Raw genomic sequence first — 19,480 nt, forward strand, 5'->3', positions numbered from 1 at the left:
AAAAATATAAGAATAGTCAGCTGAAAGTCACAGCTCAGCAGGAATTCTTTGGTGTGATGCGATGTGATTGGATGATGATAGTAAATATCAACCCACCTGGTGGCTGTGGATTGGTTAAGGACCACAGAATGATGATTGACACAGGAAATAGAGGCTGTGAAGGACCCCTGAGGCCTGAGAGCAGTAATCTCTGATGGAATCAGACAGGGTTGCTCTCCCACTCTGCTGTGCGTCAGATGGTCAGCTGTTTATGTGAGATTAAACAGTTTACAGGCTATGAACGATATATTCTGGTCCATGACATTCTACATGAGTAACTAGACTGATCTGGAATGACATGCAACACATTATATATGAGACAATAATGAACCATACAAGATGAGTTTTTATATATATATATATATATATTTGGTAACTAAAGAATTTTGGTTGTGGTCTAGTAGATTAACAATTGTGTAATACATTAAACACAATATAAAAAGTACTAAATGTGTACACATAAATTAAGATTATTAATGAAACAAAATCTTCTAATGGAAAAGCTCAGTTTAAAAAACATCAAGCTGAGCAGTTTGCCTGAATAACTAATGAAATATACTGTAGTAATGGAGTCCTCCTTGAATAATGCAGACATCACCAGTGATGAATTATGAATGACATCATTAATAAAACATTAATTCACTCTTTGAGTGCAAAAATAAAACCCAAAACAAGACTATGATTGATCAAAAGAGCACATAGTAAAGAAGGGGGTAAGCAAAGGAAGTATTTCTACTCTGATGTCAGATTACAATTGGGAAATGATACACAGTACTTAACATGTCATAAGCATGCAGAGAACAGAAGCATTCATCAGGCTGTAGACTGCTGTGTAGTCAATATCTGTGCTGTTCTTCTGCCAGCATGACATAACTGAGAGCTGAGAATAAGCTGATACTGCACTGTCAGAAGAGCTCAAAGGATCAGAGACTCAACAGAGGAACACTATCACACAGAAATGAATCTGAAGGCATCTCACCTCCCTGCCAGTGATTTGCAGGTGAGTATACCAGCTGTTTTCTGTTCTTCTACTGAAAACAAACACATGCCAGTCAGAACATGCTTTTATGGCATACACTGTATGTTTTTCTGCATGCTGGCTTTTCCCATTGGAACTGAGCTGACATCATGTGATGATCACTGATCCCACTTAAAACTACAGGAAAGCAAATGAAAGGATGAAGTTTGAAAAATGTAGATGGATATTGTGCTTATTTTGTGGTAAAACCCGCCTGACTGTACATTATCTCACTTAAGGCTACTCACCAAATAAATACACATGGCCATGAGATATTGCTTTACTGAATATTAAATTATTTTCATCTTACTTGAATATTTTCATAACCCTGTAAAGCCTGACATGTGAAATAATGACACATATAGTATAATAAAATAGATTATAGAGCTCATACTCGAGGAGGAGAAAAACAACTCAGTTTTATTCAGTGGCCCAAAGCAAAAATATGAAATTTGGTTCAGTTACTGATATTTATATGGCCAAAAAGTAAGATGAAATTCTGACAGTTTGCAATGAGATCTTCATAATAGTATAGAAGACTACTTAAAATGCATTTACATATCAGTTGTCACTCTATGTCTCAATAAAATGTCTTAGTAAGATTATATTTAAATGCTTAGTTTTATTATCAAAGCACTGAAGTTTTAAATGTGGGAAGCAAAACATAATGCAATGCAATAAACGATTGAGAGATGTACAAATAAATATCCTGAAAAGCATGACGTGTCATATTTTATACTCACATTTTAAAATTGCTTCTACCCAGTGTTCATCTTAAATATTAACAATATACAAGTTATTTTTACATTTACTTTAAAAAAAACAAAACAAAAACATAAAATATTTCACAACAAAACAACACACGTAAGGGTAGACCTGAAGGAGGGAGTTTTTATATTTATACTAAAAGGCCTAAAAAACAGATTATTAATAAGGCAACAAAACAACTGTCTGTTAGCAATAACACTTCAAAAGTTTTACAATAATATTAAAGTTGAAGTCATCAGAGGTCATTTTCATTATTATCAAGATGCAAGATGGAGGGAGTGAATCTACAGTGAGTCATGAAAGTATAGAGTTGGTTTTGGACTGATATACAGCGTTTCAAATATTAGGAAATAATCTGACTACTGAATGCCGCGAGTGACCAAATGTGACCACAAAACCAGTCATAAGTGTCAATTTATTGAAATTGAGATTTATACATCATCTGAAAGCTGAATAAATAAACTTTCCATTGACATGGTTTGTTAGGCTAGGACAATATTTGGCCAAGATACAACTATTTGAAAATCTGGAATCTGAAGGTGCAAAAAAATCAAAATATTGAGAAAATCGCCTTTAAAGTTGTCCAAATGAAGTCCTTAGCAATGCATATCCACTCACAAAAATACATGTGGATCTGATCATTAGTATAGTGAAGTACCAAGAAAAAAAAAAAAAAGGAGTCATGAAACATGACTAATTTGTTAAAGACAAGAATTTCTTTTTAGCTAAATGTGTCTTAACATAGATCAAAGTGTTCATAAAGCTAGTTAGTTTTACACTACTTATCTTAGAAACTTAAATTATAACATGTCCAGCACTAAAAATGTCCTTCTTATCACAACATCCCTAAATTAATAATAGTTAGATAATCGAGTCAACAATATCATCCTCCTACTCTTAAGTAAGTATAAAGCCTGCTCAAGGTCCGGTCAGCCTAACAGACTTTAACAGGAAGTCACACTGTGAAGCACAGACTGAGTGCTGGGCTTGAAGGAGACCCCCTGTTTGTTGTCACAGCTGAGCTGTACACTGTTGAGGCAGTCAGACGCAGACATGAAGCCAGAGACCCTGAGGACCACCACACCACAGAGAAAATGCCTTCTTAGTTTGACAATACCTCCTTCTCTCTATGCAAACCCCCACTGCAAGCACTCTAAATCTAGTCCGACCTTTTGGTAGGTGGGATGTTTTCACTCCCGGCTGAGAAAGAGCAGCTGATGTCTGCTCCGAGGATGGAGTTTGGGAGGCATGGTTTATGAAATGGGGTCAGCGCTAAGAACAAGGGCTCTTGTGTGTTATAAAAACTTGCTATTTATCACTGCAGACAATCTCTGGACTGGAAACACAGCATATATATTGCTGCGCTGACATCTATTTTTATTTTTTGTTTCTTTTGCAAACCACGTTTTGAGCCACAGAATATAAATATACTCTTAAACATAACGCATATGAATCCATAAAGATCATCCATGGAACCTTCCCATTGCACAAAAGTTTCTTTATAGTAGAAAAAGGTTCTTTAGATTATTAAATTATTCATATTCAGAAAAAAAAAAATGGTTCTTTTATGGCATCGCTGTGAAACCCCCCTTTTGGAAGCTTTATTTTCAAGTGTAAGGTTAGTGCTTTATTATAAAGTTCAATTGGTGAACATTAGTTAATGCACTAGATGGTGAGCTATGAAAAACAAAATAGATTAATGCTAATTTTTGAACAAACATGCTATTGTTCATTGTTAAATCATGTTCATTCAAAATACTTTAACTCATTTATACAATTTGACATGTTAAAATGTATTAATTTATGTAGAAATGAACATCAACATACTGTAGATTAACAAATGCCGGCTAATGCTTTATTTTAAGATGACATAGTTACACGTTTCATGTCCTTACTATAGTAATAACAGTAAATAACAGTAACTAACCCTAAACCAAATCCTAAACCTAACATTAACCCTACAGTAAGTATGTTTATTTATATTACTCAATACTTAGTGTAATTACATTGTGACAATATCACTTTAAAATAAAGTGTAATCAAATTATATTGTTCATTGTTAGTTCATTACACCTAATGTAACTGATGTTAATGAACTGAACCCTATTACCTTTTTAAATCCTAGTGATCACACATAGCCTAGCCTACTGATAAAATCTATGAATGAAACGCCGCTTTGGAAAGACCCTCCCTATTCAACTTACGGAACGAACGCAGCGCCAGTTCTGTTTTTTTCCGTAAGTAAAATAGGAAGGCGTAGGACATACAGCGTAAGCTTTTTGAAGAATACGGAAGTGCGTTCTGACGGAAGCAATTGCGTTTATAAACCAGAGCTAAGAATAAGTGTTTATAAACCATATACATTTTAGTTTTTTTGTTTTGTTTTTTTAGAAAATGGCCGATCGTTTCGCTAGATAAGACCCTTGTTCCTCGTCTGGTATCGTTTAAAGCCCTTTGAAGCTGTAGTGAAACTGACCTTCAACCGTTTGGGATCAATTGAAGTCCACTATAAGGAGAATAATCCTGGAATGTTTTCATCAAAAACCTTAATTTCGTTTCGACTGGAGAAAGAAGGACATGGACATCTTGGATGACATGGGGGTGAGTAAATTATCAGGAAATTTTAATTTGAAAGTGGACTAATCCTTTAAGTATAAAAGTATAAACATGAAACTCAACCATTTTCATGCAAAGAAGCATCATGCATTAGACTGCAGTGTGTGTGCTTGTGTATGTAAGGGTGCCGTAAAATTGCAAGTAGCGCAATACATGGATTTATGGTTGTTAGCAAGCGACAGATTTCCTCCTATTGTTAGAGGGTGTTGATACCGTCAAGAGAGAGGAGGGAGCGAGAGCGAGGGGGAGTGGGAACTGAGAGGGAGAGAGACATACTGGTGAGGATACTGGCTGGTTTGGATAGAGAGAGAGAGAGAGAGAGAGAGAGAGAGAGAGAGAGAGAAGGAGAGAGGGGTGGGGAGTTTCCAGGATTGTTTAAGGCTACTTTTAAAACTGCCATCCGGAGGAAGACTTTCAGTACCTCTGGAAAGCAAGATGGCCCAGACTCTGCCTCTGCTGCTGTTGGCCGTGCTGAACTCTCTGAGCTGCCACAGTGAAGTGAGAGCCAGGGACCCTGACGTGGAGGAAGAGGAAGCTGTGGGGGCTAGAGGAAGGGGACATCATATGCCTGGCACCTTTGGGATGCCACATAAACATCACAGCATCCCAGTGCCTCCAGATGGCACACCTCAAAACTCAGCACCCCCCTCAAAAGAGACTATACATCAACCTGAAAAAAGAGGGTGAGTCAACTGGGCATATTTAAAACTATATATAAAATTTTGTGTGAACATCCCATGATGCACCTTTTTGTGTGAACATCCCATGATGTCTGTTGTTTTTCATAGCTCACCATATCTAGTGCATTAACTATAATGTTCACCAACTGAACTTTATTGTAAAGCTATCAGAATATTTAATTTGATGTGGATTATACAAAGGATTTGAAGGATATATTTGTCTGTTCAATAAAATACAAGTCTAAAAGTCTTATAAGTCATCTCTAATTTTTAGAACCCTTGCTTTACACTACTTTTCAGAAGTCTGGACATGCCATTTTTTTTAAATTATTACTATATATTTAAAATAACCGAAATGAAAGTAGACATTTTTAGTGACCAAAAAATAGTTATAAACCAACTATTTTATTTTGAATTTTTTCAAAGCAAAGTTGCCAAGTGTCACAACTCTAACCATTCTTTCAGCTTAATGAGATGCATCATGGGATGTTTTTCCTCTTGTTGGCTGCTTTTCCTTTTCTATCTGGTCCAACTATTCATTTCATTTCATTTCTAAAATAAAAATAAAATAAAATAAATAATAAAATAAAATATTATTTTATTAAAATAGATTTTAATTATAAAATAATGGTAATTTTTGTAATAAATTTTAATATTATAAAAAATATTTTTCATTAAGTTAATTTAAAATTTTGTTTTGTAATTCATACATGTTTTTGTCTACAAAACTAATTTCAAGCATTTAAGCATAAACCTTTAAGATCATGAGAAACAAATTCAAGTCAAGTGTGTCCAAACCTTTGACTGATATTATATTTTCTCTGGAATTTATTTATTTATTTGCTACTGAGAGAACAGTATGATCCACTGAACAGACTGTACATGTATCCCACGCAGCCTTGTTTTAATTAGTATCGTATTAAAAATGCCGTTTACCCTGACTAAAGTCCTTTGCTTTCTCCCTCTGTTCTGAGAAAGAAAAAGCAAATGAATTTGCCTGAGAGGCTTAATTACAATAATCTTACAATGAAGATACAAGCTGGGCTTCAGTGATCTAATCTGGGAAGGTATCATGTAACTGAGTTCCAATGATGTGATATCCAATATACACATACTGCTGAGGGGGCCTATATGTATAGGAGGGTAGCTTGTGATGCAGATATTTAACCATCCACTTCTATAGTCTAACTCTGTCTTAGATGTGTTAGCTGATATTTAAGTCACACACAGTAGCTTTCTTTGAGAGCTCTCTGTCGATTTCTTGAGGATGAGATTCAGTGAGAGGAATTAGACCGGACTGGGCATGCTCACCACAGCTTAACAGCGAGGCAGAGGACAGGTACCCCTAGCAGTTTTCAAGGGCATTTACCTTTTAGTCTGGACTATAACAAAAGAATATGAGCACCAGCTGTGTCCAGAAAAGACATAGGAGTGCTAATCAAAAGTGTTTAGGTGTTTAAAGAAAAATAAAAGAGAGATAAAAAGAAGGGTGAAGATGAAAGAAAGGTGGATGATGAAGGATGTTCAGATGTGGGTACATTGAGACAGATTAACGATAAAACCATAAAGCGGCAGACATTCAGTCAAAATGACTGAATCAGTGGCTGGATAGGGGCTGATGTTTTACTGGACAAAGGGTCTATGGTTCAAGGTGGCAACGAAAGGAAACAGGACAGCCCACTTATATCTAATCTCTTTGTTCCTGAAACGGATGCACAAAGGAGGGTCAGTTGAAAAAGCAGAAGTAATGAGCCGTTCATACAGGGCGTGCTCTTGCATTTTAAAACACCTAACAGAATGGAGACATGTTATAAAACTTAGCTGTTTTTACCTTGACAAACGGTCTTAAAAATGCACATCCTGATGCTGAGAAAATGGAGAAACGTCATACCAGTCAAGATGTCCTAGTGCATATTCATATAAACTTATGGGCCATTCACATAGGATGCATTGTGTCCATCTGCACCTTTTTTTTTCTTTTTTTTTTTTAATAAATATGCGTATAAGCAAAGAATGCATTTGACAAACATCTTTAACATTTTCAACGCACTTTGCGGTTTTAAGACACTATGTTTCCATCCAAAGTTATGCGCAAAATTGGGACATCATCTAAAAGATTTTCGAATAAAATAAAATCATCACTTTCTGAGAAATAATAAAAATGGAAGTTGCTACGTTCAGAGGCAGATGCCTGGTGTTTGGGGACGTAATTACACCCAACCATTTTGTTGACAGATTTTGGCTCAGTCATTTTAGAATGACCAAACCAACATTTGAGATGCTGTGTAATGAAATTGGACCACTGGTTAGCGCAGTTATTTTTCTGATCACATGATCTGTTGAGGCAAAATCACTACTTTTTTGTTGCGCATTGAGGGATTTATTGGGTATATACTGTATGTTTCCATTGTAGTACAAGCGCATGTCTTGTTATTGGATAAAAAAATGCATCTGCCTCAATTGAGCACTTTTTTATAATTTAATGTAATAGCCCCTAAGAAATGCCTCAAAGTCATTTGAGGGAAAGAAACTATGTGTTTTATAAGCTTCACTAGAATAAGCTGAACAACAGGCAGCAGAAAGAGAATTGTGAGGAAAAATCTTTTTTATGTACTTCAGTTCTTATGTTAATAACGGGAACAGAACCCTGAACTCTCCTCTGAGTCTGTGCAAAACGGTATGCAACTTGAAAACAGTTGCCACCTTTTCAAACATATGTTTCAGTGTTTGACAGGAACTCCTGCAACACTGCAAACTAGGTCACTTTTGCAGAATACGTTTTGTGTACTTTACTGTATGTTTACGAAATACTACACCACAGAAAAACACAGACTTGTCAAAATAAGCTTGAGCATGTGTAAACATTGTAATCAATGTGTGCACATCAGATTCTCTCTGATACAACAGAAAGCTAAAAACAAACAATGAACGTGCCAATAGAACAACATAAAACATTTTTCGCTCAGCGATAAAATCTTGCTGTGAGCTTTGGGAAGGGTACAACAGGAAAACACAGGGGCTCAAGATCTTCATCAGTCTGTGATTTGCTGTAATGTCTGCTTTCAACTTTCAATTTTCCCTTGTTTTTTTCTTTTATCATTCTAAACCTCCTCTCTCCTGTCAGAAACTGGTGTGCGTATGTAAATCACCGTGTGGTCACCACAGCTGTACTCTGTGCTACAGAGACTCAAACAGTGAAATCAGTGAACCCCTGTCCCGATGGAGCTCCTGACTGTCAAATCACGTGAGTCACCTCATAAACTCAACCTCATATCTTATGTTTCTCAAAAATATGCTTTGCTTTATTGATGATGATGCTCATGATCAGGTATAGGCAACCCTCAGGGCCTGTGTACAAGCAGAAGCAGATAGCACTTTCTTCTATACACTGGAAGTGTTGCCCAGGCTATGGAGGATACAACTGTCTGGAAAAAGGTAACATATCTCCAGGAATAGGTCTGGATACAATCGTTTTCACACAACAAAAGCATTTATATTTAAAATATGTTAGGAGTATACCTGTTGCTCTTCAGCCACTTCAAAAGGAACACATAAGTTGAGCTGCCCATTCAGTTTTGGTGACTCATCTGTTGCTTCCTCTTTATCTTTCTTTTCCAGACAAACCTCCAGAGGACGAGAAACATTCTTCAGAGTCTGAGGTTAATGACAAAGGCAACTCAGGCAAGTCTGTTGTTTTGGGCAAGGCTGGCTTTAACTTTAACCTTTCATACCTTTCCTCTTTCTGCAAGTTTGCTTCTTTAAAACAACCTTTCTGACAAACAGAGGAAATGTCCAGCAGGCCTCTGGCTCAGTGAGTGTCCTTCAACAGGAAAGGAAAAGTCAGCTGGCACTCGGGATAGCTGTAGAAGCAGTGCCCTATGCCAAGAGGCAAAAGCAACAATTACGTTTAAGAAGAAAAACAACAACTTACAGTCATGTTTTCCAAATTTCAAAAAGGTCCTAGAGGTGAATATTTTGACGGCAGAACATTTTCCCAGACTGTTAAAAGAAGCCATCTTATGTGCCCCCATGCCTTAAAATTGATTCTGTAAACCCCTCGTCCATCTTGCAGTTTAACAAATCACATTGATAGTACTTTATTGGAAACATTTTAAAGTACAGTCTTTAGCCGTTCTTTAAAATCTAAAGTCATTGGGCCCTATTGGGCACTTAGGACATGTCCGAATCCACTTTTGCTAGTTTAAGGATGAGAAAAATGGTCGGCGCACCCGGGACATATTCTAAAAGGGTTGTCCCTATTCTCTTAATGAGTAATGGGTGTGTTTTGGTTGTAAAGTGCAATAAACCAATCAGAATCTCATCTCCCATTCCCTTTAAAAGCCAGTTGCGCTCGCACCATGGCACAAGCAGACGGATCTGCTCGTGTGCGAGGTTAAAGCGTGTGAGCAGACCATCAACGGGAAAAGCCGGATTCCACCAAAGCATTTTTATCTTTATGCACACAGTAATAATCTTTTACATTGGAATCCTTTTATTTTCTAATATTTGGCATGTGTGTGTGCTGCTGCGCGCCCCATGTGTGTAATAAACAGAGTGTACGCGCGCATATTACTAATGTGCTCTTTAAATAACAAATAAATAAATAAAATAAATAAATAATAAATAAAAATAATAATAAATAAAAATATTGCGCCATTGACTTTACACCAGGTTTCAGTTGACTCAAAATAGCAATGTGCCAACTATGCGCTTGGACACACCTCGTTTTCAGACCAACATGCCCATGGGCACACAAATGGACGCAAATGCATTTGCTATTTAAACAAAGTGGCACAGGACGTGAAAATGATAACTGCGTCGGGCTGAAACTAGCAAAAAAACACTTGCGTCGCGCCTGGCGCCGCATTGCGCTGAATGTATGATAGGGCCCATTGTGTGTTTATGAGAGTCTTATGTGTGCCAAATACTTAAGCCTGATATCATGGAAAAAAAGGATTATTCTCAGTAAAAATAATATTTAGTTTCATAATATTCTGTAATATTGGGTCATTAAATGTAACTTTTGGTAGAGTATTTTAAGCATGTTAAGTCGTTAAGGGCTAAAATAACCCCTCTAAACTGAGCATATGAGCATATTTACCCTCAGACTCACAATGTTGTGGTCAACTTCCTTCCCACATTCTCCCTCCAAACAAAATGTGTTTTTCTGTAGAAGGTAAAATGGAAACAGACCTATTGGAAGACGGAAGCTGGGCTGACAAACCTCTACAAGAGGCTCCCATTCATGGTTCTTCACCAAACCGGAGCCCTGTTGGTAAGATACGGGATCTGTGCCCAGCAAACACAGGCACACAGGAAAACATTTAGATGGACACATTACAGTATAGGCATACTGTGAGATTTTACCACCCTAAACTGAATGGCACGACTACTTAAACAATGACGTCTTCCTCTGGAGGATATCCTCTCTTTCTTATAAACAAACTCCAGCATGATGCAATTACCCAGAGATACAGGCAGACGGAAGGAGATTAAGAAAGAAGGGCAAAAAGTCATCATGAAACCACATGGTCAGGATGAGTCATGGAATAGCAGTTTGAAAAGGACTTTATATCTTCTGAGTCTAGCCTCAGTCAAAGAAATGTTATCTAGCAAATGAGCTCATATCTTTAAATGCAATTAAAACCTATACAGGAACATCCATCAAAAATACATTAGTTGTACTTATTCAGATATTCAGTAACATAGTGAGATGTGTTTGTTTAGGAGGCTTGTAAGGAAAAGGTTATTCCTGATGAAAACACCATAAAAGCTCATGTAGGGTCTGTCAGGCACAATGATATCCTCTAGGGACTCTGTTCTGGCAGAAAGACTGTCGGGCTGAGAACAGCGATTTAGAGCTATTTCCTTGGCTGTGTGATGAATCAATATGCATAAGACATAAAGACATCTTAAATGCGTATTTAATATGTCACACAAGTAACAAACTGAGTTCTTTTACCATTTTCTCTTGTTAATATCTGTAATTGTACAGTATGTCTCCAACATTAAAGAGGCTTGTTATCGATATTCCAGGTGCCAAAGAAGGGATCCATACCTCTCAGCCTCTGCCATTTCTTGATTCATCAATTCTGCTGTCAATGCATCGGTTAATGTCAAATATGATGAGTCAGCTTCAACCAGTGCTGGAAAGCTTCAATCAAACACTGGAGCATCTTTCCAGTGAGGTGGACACACTGTCTCAGGACTTGCAGCAGTTGCGGAAGGAACAGGAAGACAACAGATCCATCAGCAGGGGTGAAGGTCATAGTGGATCTATTGAGAAGAGCCTAGAGTACAGCCATCTCCAGATCGACCAAATGAAATCCCAATTGGATGCACAGAAAGACCAGATGGAGAGGGCCTTTCAGACCCAACAAGAACTGCTGAAACACAACCTAACGAAACTGAAGGAAGAGATGGATGATCGGATCAGTCAGAATCAGGATGCACAGGTCATTTATTCAGTTCTTCTAAGGGTGTACTCACACTAGGCGATCTGAACCGTGCCCAGAGCGTGTTTGACCCCCAAAGTCTGGTTCGTTTGACTAGTGTGATCGCTCCATACTGTGCCCGGACGTGGTTCATTTAACCGTCCCACTTAGGGTGTACTCACACTAGGCACGGTTGCCTAGAACCGAGCCCGAGCGTGATTGTCCCCCCTCCCCACTCCCCCGCTGGCCTGCGCTCACACTGCACTTAACGTTCCGTGCCGGAGCACGCTTACGTCATATAGGATGCAACTTTTTGAATGGAAGAAAACAGGAAGAAATATATTATAATTTATGCCACGCATCAATTTTCACTTGCACGTATCAGAGGATTACAAAGACAGCTGACGTTAATGGAGGAATTTGCAGCTTTACTCGCAAACTACAATTCTTGTTTATCAATAAGGTGAGAATCAGACCCGTGATAAACCCAAATACACTCGAATTAATTACATGAATTGATAAGTGTACTATCAAAGTAGTAAAAAAAGATGTTTGCCGTCGTAATGATGACAGTAGTGCACACAAAAGTAGCAGCCGTTCCGTGCTCCAGCACGGTTAGCGCTCACACTGCATGCGAACCACACTCGAGCCCAACCGAACCGTGCCCTGGCCCACCTCTTCCAAGCAGGCCAGGGCCGGCTAAATGAACCGTGCCCGGGCACGGTTCGGAGCGATCACACTAGTCAAACGAACCGGGCTTTGGGGGTCAAACGCGCTCGGGCACGGTTCAGAGCGCCTAGTGTGAGTACACCCTAAGAGGTGGGCCAGAGCATGGTTCAGTTGGGCTCGGTACGCATGTAGTGTGATCGCTAAACGCGCCGGAGCACGGAACAGCTACTACTCTTGTGTGCGCTATGTCATCATTACGACAGCAAACATCTTACTTGGATAGTACACTTCTCGATTAATTTAACTAAATTGAGATTATTTAGGTTTATAACGGGTCTGGTTCTCACCTTATTGATGAACAGAAATTGTAGTTTGCGAGTAAAGCTGCAAATTCCTCTATAAACGTCAGCTGTCTCCATAATAATCTTCTGATACGTGCAGCACAATCAAGTGAAAATCGCTGCGCGGCATAAATGATCACAGTCTATTAGTGAAAGTGCTTTCCTTCAAAACAAAAACATGTAAGCGTGCTCCGGCCCGGAACGTTAGGTGCATTGTGAGTGCGGGCCAGTAGGGGAGGGGGGACAATCGCACCAGGAGACGGTGCAAGGCAACCGTGCCTAGTGTGAGTACACCCTTCCCCCAGAAATGATAATTCTGCCATTAATTACTCACCCTCATGGCGTTCCAAACCCGTAAGACTTTCGTTCATCTTCGCAACACAAATTAAGATATTTTTGATGAAATCTGATAGCTTTCTGTCCCTCCATAGACAGCCATATAACTAACTTTGACGCTACAAAAAGTTCATAAAGACATTGTAAAACTAATCCATATGAATTGAGTGGTTTAGTGGTTTTCTGAAGAGACTCAATCGCTTTATATGATGAACAGATTGAATTAAGGCACATATAAACATTGATCAGCAAACATAAACAGAAGCTCAACCGAAACTGGTTTGACGCGTGAGAACAAACCTTTTGCAGAAGCTCAAACATGCTGCGTATCACACGAGAACGAACCTCATTGGTTCTTGCACATTTCAAGCAAACATGCTTGAGCTTCCGTTTACCACAATTGATGTGTGAGTTGATGAATGTTTATAAGTAAATATAAGCCTAAATTCAATCTATCTGTTTATCATATAAAGCGATTGTGCCTCTTTAGAAAATTTGGACTAAACCACTCAATTCATAAGGATTACTTTTACGATCTCTTTATGAACTTTTTGAAGCGTCTAAGTGGTAGTTACATAGCTGTCTATGGAGGGACAGAAGCTCTCAGATTTCATCAAAAAGATCTTCATTTGTGTTCCGAAGATGGACGAAAGTCTTTTGGAATGAAATGAGGGTGAGTAATTAATGACAGAATTTTCATTTTTGGTTGAACTAACCCTTTATAACATTGAAACAGAGCATAAATCTTTTTTTGTTTTATACCAACAGGTGAATCTCCAGTCACTAACTGAAATGGTTGAGGAGGTGAGACTTGGCCAGAATGGGCTGGAAGAGGCACTGCAGAGACAGCATGCTGAGTTTGTCAATCTGAGTGGAGGTCAGCCAACACAAGTGTCAGGAGTGTGGGAGGCCATCACTCGGCTAGATGAGAAGGCACAAAGTAACTCTGTGCAGCTCAGCAGCTTGTCTGAGACTTCAAAGGATTCTGCTAGAATGATCAAGGATCTGCAAAGAGACTTATTGATCCTGGGACAGAGCCTAGAAGAGGTCAAACAACGCAATGAGGTCCACTTTGCAGAGACTGGTCTGGAGGTGGAGGCTAATCGCGTCAGGGTGCTCAACAGCATTGGTGAGCTTACATCTAACATAAGCGCACATGAGGGTCAGTTGAGAGAAATTGAGCTTGACCTGGACAACATCTATCATCAACTACAAAGAAATGATTCGGTAATTTCAGAGCAGGCCTGTAGCTGCAAGTCGATTGTCAGTTCACTAGCTAGGTTGGAGCTGGATGTGGCTAACGTGACACATTTAACAAGACAGAACCGACTTGCACTTGAGGAGGCAGATCTAGATAGGATTCAGGTCACTGAAATGGAGGATCTTCATCAGGGCCTGCTGAATATGAAGGAATCATTGGCCTTTGAGCAGAGCAGAAGCAGGAGTCTTCATGACAGTATTTCTCAGCTACAGGCTTCACTCCTGGACAGCCAGCAGGAGATAAAAGGCTTGAGAGAGCAGGACGAGAACAAGTCGGCTGAAATTCGAGGCCTATCAGCCACCTTCTCTTCCCTCCTAAATGATGCTGTACGCCACTCTAATGTCCTGGAAGTGCTACTTGGAGAAGAGGTCTTGGAATTCACACGCTGGTCACATAACCAAAAGAAAGAGTTCAGTATCCCAGATCTTTTACAGAGAATGCATGTGATGCAGCAAAAGATTGAGACACATGATATGAGTCTGAATTCTCTTCGGAGAAAGCATCCTGACGGAGATGAGATGAATAACGATGACCCGGTGACATACTCGGAGGGGACCGCCACAAAGAACCTTGTGAAGGACGCTGGAAGTTACCAGTCCTCATTAGAACCTTTGACTGGAGAGGAGGATGTGGATTACTCGGTCAGTGACTTCTGGAGTCTGGGAAAAGAGGTGGAGCAGTTAGCAGGTAGAATAACCATGTTGGAAGAGCGCTGTGGCAACTGCACTGAGCCCCCTGGTGGTTCTGTTCTGGAACTGCAAGCAGATATAGCATCCCTACGTCGAAGCCTAGAGGATCATTTGAGAATGTTTCAAAAACTTTTCAGTAATACAGAAGAACTAGTCAGCACGACTAGAAGCCTGAACCTAGATGAAGTTTGGAGGCTGGTGAGAAAGAAAGAAGGAAAGAGGAGGAGGGGGCACCAAAACCAAGAACAGATGAAAAGAGAAGAAAATACTTCCAGTGTGCGAAGCAAAAGACACGGTGAAACAGGTAAGAGATCTCAATTATACAGTTTTTTTTCATTGGCTATTAGTTTTAAACATGAATGAAGAAATTTGGTACTGAAAGGCCTGCATAGTGTACACACAACAACACTGCCCCTCAATGGACAACACTAAAACTACATCATGACAAGGCAGTTTTCTGTACCTGAAAAGTATACATTTTTACCAAAACAAATCATCAAAATAATTTTATCTCTTTAGAACATGCTCAGTTACTACATCCCCCCGTGGTGTTCATCACAAGCCTGGACTACAGAATAGGACCAAACGGGAAACTTGCATCAAAAAATGTGGCTGTGAACTACGGTGGTACTTTTAATCCTACATCAGGGGTGTTCCAGGCCCCTGAGACGGGACTCTATCTCTTTTTAGTGACCTTAGACTTTGAGAGAGGCCTTTCATTGGCTGTACTGAAGCGTGGTGGAGTTCCAGTGGCCTCCATCAGACAGGAACAAGGGGAAAAGAGGGGACCAGTGAGCCGAGCCTCTTTGCTGGAGCTTCGGCGAGGGGAGACAGTTACATTAGAATTGATGCATGGATCATTACGAAAAGCGCAGCCTGGGGATAACACACTGTCTGGACTATTGCTCTTCATTACAGAGCACAAGGACATGCTGTGAAAAGATCTGGGTGAGCGACAAAGGCATGGGAGGATACACTCAAGTCTGTCGCACTGTGCGTCACTGCCAGACATACTGTAATTTGTATGCATGCATCCTCTTCTTGAAGGTGCCAAAAATTCTTGTTGAAATATTGTTTTGTAACTGGCTCTGGAATATTACTGAGAAAACAGGGTAAGTTAAAGAAATAAGGGGAAGACAGTTATATACCAGAAAAATACAAATACAAGTCCTTCTGTTGGTCTTTAAAATGTGGAGGATCTAATAATAAGGCAAGCATCACAGTATGGAAACCAGTTACTATGAGGTGATATGAATAAACAAAAGGTACCAATAGTCCAATAATGGATGCATTCAAATGATCACATTCAATGCAAATGTCAATCAAGAAGAAAAAAAAAAAACATGACTGTGTACTAAAATAAGGTAATTTACTTAAAAATTGATACATTGGACTAATTCTGTGTACAGAACAGCTTTTCTTGGTAAACATAAGGCATCTCTCTTAAAACCAGATGCTGTGCACAATACAATTAAAAAAAGTTCATATTATTCAGGCCATTTTACATATTTCCTTACACGTTAAACGATTAGGACCAAAATATTGTGTAGTCATTTATCTAGACAGATGAGCTTAAATCAGTTCAAATGTTATTTTACAGGGTAACTGTTATGATTGTAATGGACAGAATAGGCTTGAGAACACAAGTGCAACCCAGACAATGAGAAAAGACACACATAAGCAATGGGAGATCTGAATCTTCAAAGCAAAGGTTTTTACCAGTCTCTCTTCTTCCTTGTACCTTTGTATAAACGCAGAAGCGGAATAAGATCTTCATTTATTATATTTCCCAGACAACTTCAAGAAATGGCCAACTTGTTTTTCGAGGCAACGGACCCTGGTTTTAAAGTTAAACCTGCATTTCCCACAAGTGCTAATAATGCATTGTAGAGTGATTCCATTTTTTGACTAAGCTCTTTTGCAAAAAATGTATTCACAATCTCATAAGTTATGAAAAAATTTCTTTTCATATTTTATATATATATATATATATATATATATATATATATATAAATATGAAAGGTGAACTGAAGTCGCCTGTCCTGACTTGAGTAAAATATTGATAAAGGGTCTAGTTTTACACATTAGAACAATGACAAATAATGATAATTCACACCCACACTTTCACAGGAAGTCATTAAATGTAGAATTTCATTTTAAAGTCATAAATTTACTGTTTCTAGTATTTGTAAGGTTGAGCTGCTCAGTAAAGACATTGAGAATGTCAGTGTTAATAATCCTGCAAGTAAAAGTATCTTACCACAATAATTCATACTATATGACATGACATGAATAAATAGCACATGCATTTGCATTATTCTATCACATTAGACATTTATGAGTCATATGATTCCCAAGCGTCACGACATTAGATTCAAGGCAAAATGAGGCATTGAAAACAGCAATCCAATCTGACACTGAAAAAATCAGATGTGATACACTGAGGTTGACTTGAAGGCTAGAGGATAAAACAAAACAACGGTTATGAGGCATTCGGGAGCAGTAGGCATCCATTTGCACCGAGACGCCTGCGATAAGGCAGATCAGATCTGCCATTCTGGGAGATTAAAAGTCACCATATCTTCTAGATGAATAAATCTTTTATGGCTGTAGTGTTGGCAATATTTGACTGGTGGTGCTTGAATTCTTCAGGCCAGAGCTGGAGTTATGATCACATTACTCAATATACCTGAACTTTCTATTTCTAACAACATATCTATTCCAGGTCTTTGCAATATGGGAAGGTTTCTACTTGAAAACCTTATCGCTAACTCCCAGTTTTGTATTTGAACATCTAATGGACAGATTCTCAGAAAGGAAGGCAGTTGAAGGAAAAATTCTTCAAAAAGGCTATTAATTAAAATATCAATATGTAGTTAACGGGACATGTTTTATATATATATATATATATATATATATATATATATATATGATAATATGGGTCATTTGAATTAAATAGGATGCGTTCTCTGACATTTCAGTGGCCAAAACTGCACATGGTCCAAATGCAGAGTGGCCATGTTGTGACACTAGCCATACTGGAGCACATCCCAAGCATATGGCTGGTTCGGTTCAAATATCACCCCAAATATGTCCACCTCTCAAGTCAGGCAATAACAGAGCCTCAAGCCTTCTCCCAAATGGCTCCATTACTGTACTCCCATGTCAAATGGTGGCACCATACCACTCCTCCATACAGATGTATTGTATTAGACAGCTTTCACAGAAAGCACCATATGCTCTTCAATTCTCTCCCAATATAAAAGAGTGCTTGAAGAAGGAAAAAATGGAGGCGATGGGGATGATGTGAGTACGGATGCCTGTCGAACAACTGTCCTTACTGTCCTTACTTCCTCGTGGATGCGTTATGGCACATACTGTCCAGCAGAGGGTGCTACATGACACTAAGAGCGTAACTGCAACAGGGCGAGGAATTGCAGCCAGACAGGGAGGCAAATGTTCTGCTCAGCAGCGCTCCCACAGGTCTGTCTAGGAACTGAGGCAATAGTTCATAAAGTGAGCATAAATATCTCCATGCCTTATCTCGGACTGGCATATGGAGGGAAAACTGATCATATTTTGATATCCTGTGATTCAACCATTTTGGCGAGTGTTTTCTTGACTCGAAGAGCTGTGAGACGAGAGGCTGGGTTTTGGGCCCAGCACTCGGACATGAGCTTTAGCATGGCCCGTAAGCACTGTGTGGAGATGGAGACAAGAGACCAGTTGTTTTAGGGTTACATTTTACACAACTGTTAAATGGTTACAATGCAGTGATATTTAAAGACCCCATGATATCAAAGGTTTTGTGCGTTTTAGCATCTATCTAGCAATAAGATCAACTATATGCCTAATGCACTCCTAAATGTTGACAAAATTACTTTTTATAAGCACATTTGCAAATTACAGTGATCAAAAGTGACAGTAAAGACATTGTTACAAAAGATTTCCATTTTTAAAATAAATGCTTGAACTGTTTGAACTTTCTATTCATTAAAGAACCCTGAAAAAATGCATCACAGTTTTCACAAAAATATTAAGCAGAACATCTGTTTTCAACATTGATAACAATAAGAAATGTTCATTGAGCTCCAAATCAGCATATTAGAATGATTTCTGAAGGATCATGTGACACTGAAGACTGGAGTAATGGCTGCTGAAAATTCAGATTCGCCATCAAAGAAATAAATTACATTTTTAAATATAATATGATAGAAAACAGTTATTTTAAATTGTAACATTTCAGAATGTTACTGTATTTTGGATTAAATAAATGGAGTCTTGGTGAGCATATGAGACCTATCAAAAAAAAAAAAAAAAATTGTGCCGATCCCAAACTTTTAAACAGAATGTCAACACAAGATAGATAAAAATAGTATCTGTGGTGTTGTACTGAACTGTGATGCTTGATCTTACCTCGTCACTGTTCCAGCGATTAGACACCACTGGCCGCATGCTTTTAACACATACCACTTCCCTCATGTCTTCATAGGACGGTTCTGAAGGTACCATGTCCCAGTATGGCAACTGATACTCCTCAACAATACCTGCACATAAAAGAAAATGACATTATTTAAACAAATCCATTACATATTTATAAAGGAGAGACAAACATACTTTTAAAAGTGT

The 19,480-nt window shown here is 38.7% G+C and overlaps 2 protein-coding genes across 2 annotated transcripts in view; one reads left to right on the forward strand and one right to left on the reverse strand.

The window, feature by feature from the left end:
• Positions 1–128: 128 nt before the first annotated feature.
• On the forward strand, positions 129–16,341 carry mmrn2b (multimerin 2b). The gene is made up of 9 exons (XM_051915703.1): positions 129–183; positions 4,725–5,124; positions 8,246–8,365; positions 8,450–8,556; positions 8,740–8,802; positions 10,295–10,396; positions 11,158–11,576; positions 13,670–15,155; positions 15,371–16,341. Exons 1-9 carry the CDS (start codon positions 129–131, stop codon positions 15,787–15,789), a joined length of 3,171 nt encoding a protein of 1,056 aa, XP_051771663.1. The 3' UTR covers positions 15,790–16,341.
• The window catches only part of bmpr1ab (bone morphogenetic protein receptor, type IAb), a 40,329-nt gene continuing 37,048 nt past the window's right edge, over positions 16,200–19,480 (reverse strand). Inside the window, exons 12-13 of the mRNA XM_051914850.1 lie at positions 19,268–19,398; positions 16,200–18,549 (exon numbers count right to left, since the gene is read on the reverse strand). Coding sequence (XP_051770810.1) covers positions 18,424–18,549; positions 19,268–19,398 — 257 coding nt within the window. The 3' untranslated portion in view covers positions 16,200–18,423. The remainder of the gene's footprint in view (positions 18,550–19,267; positions 19,399–19,480) is intronic.

Source organism: Ctenopharyngodon idella, chromosome 12 (assembly GCF_019924925.1).
Source record: "Ctenopharyngodon idella isolate HZGC_01 chromosome 12, HZGC01, whole genome shotgun sequence".
Lineage (NCBI taxonomy): Eukaryota > Metazoa > Chordata > Actinopteri > Cypriniformes > Xenocyprididae > Ctenopharyngodon > Ctenopharyngodon idella.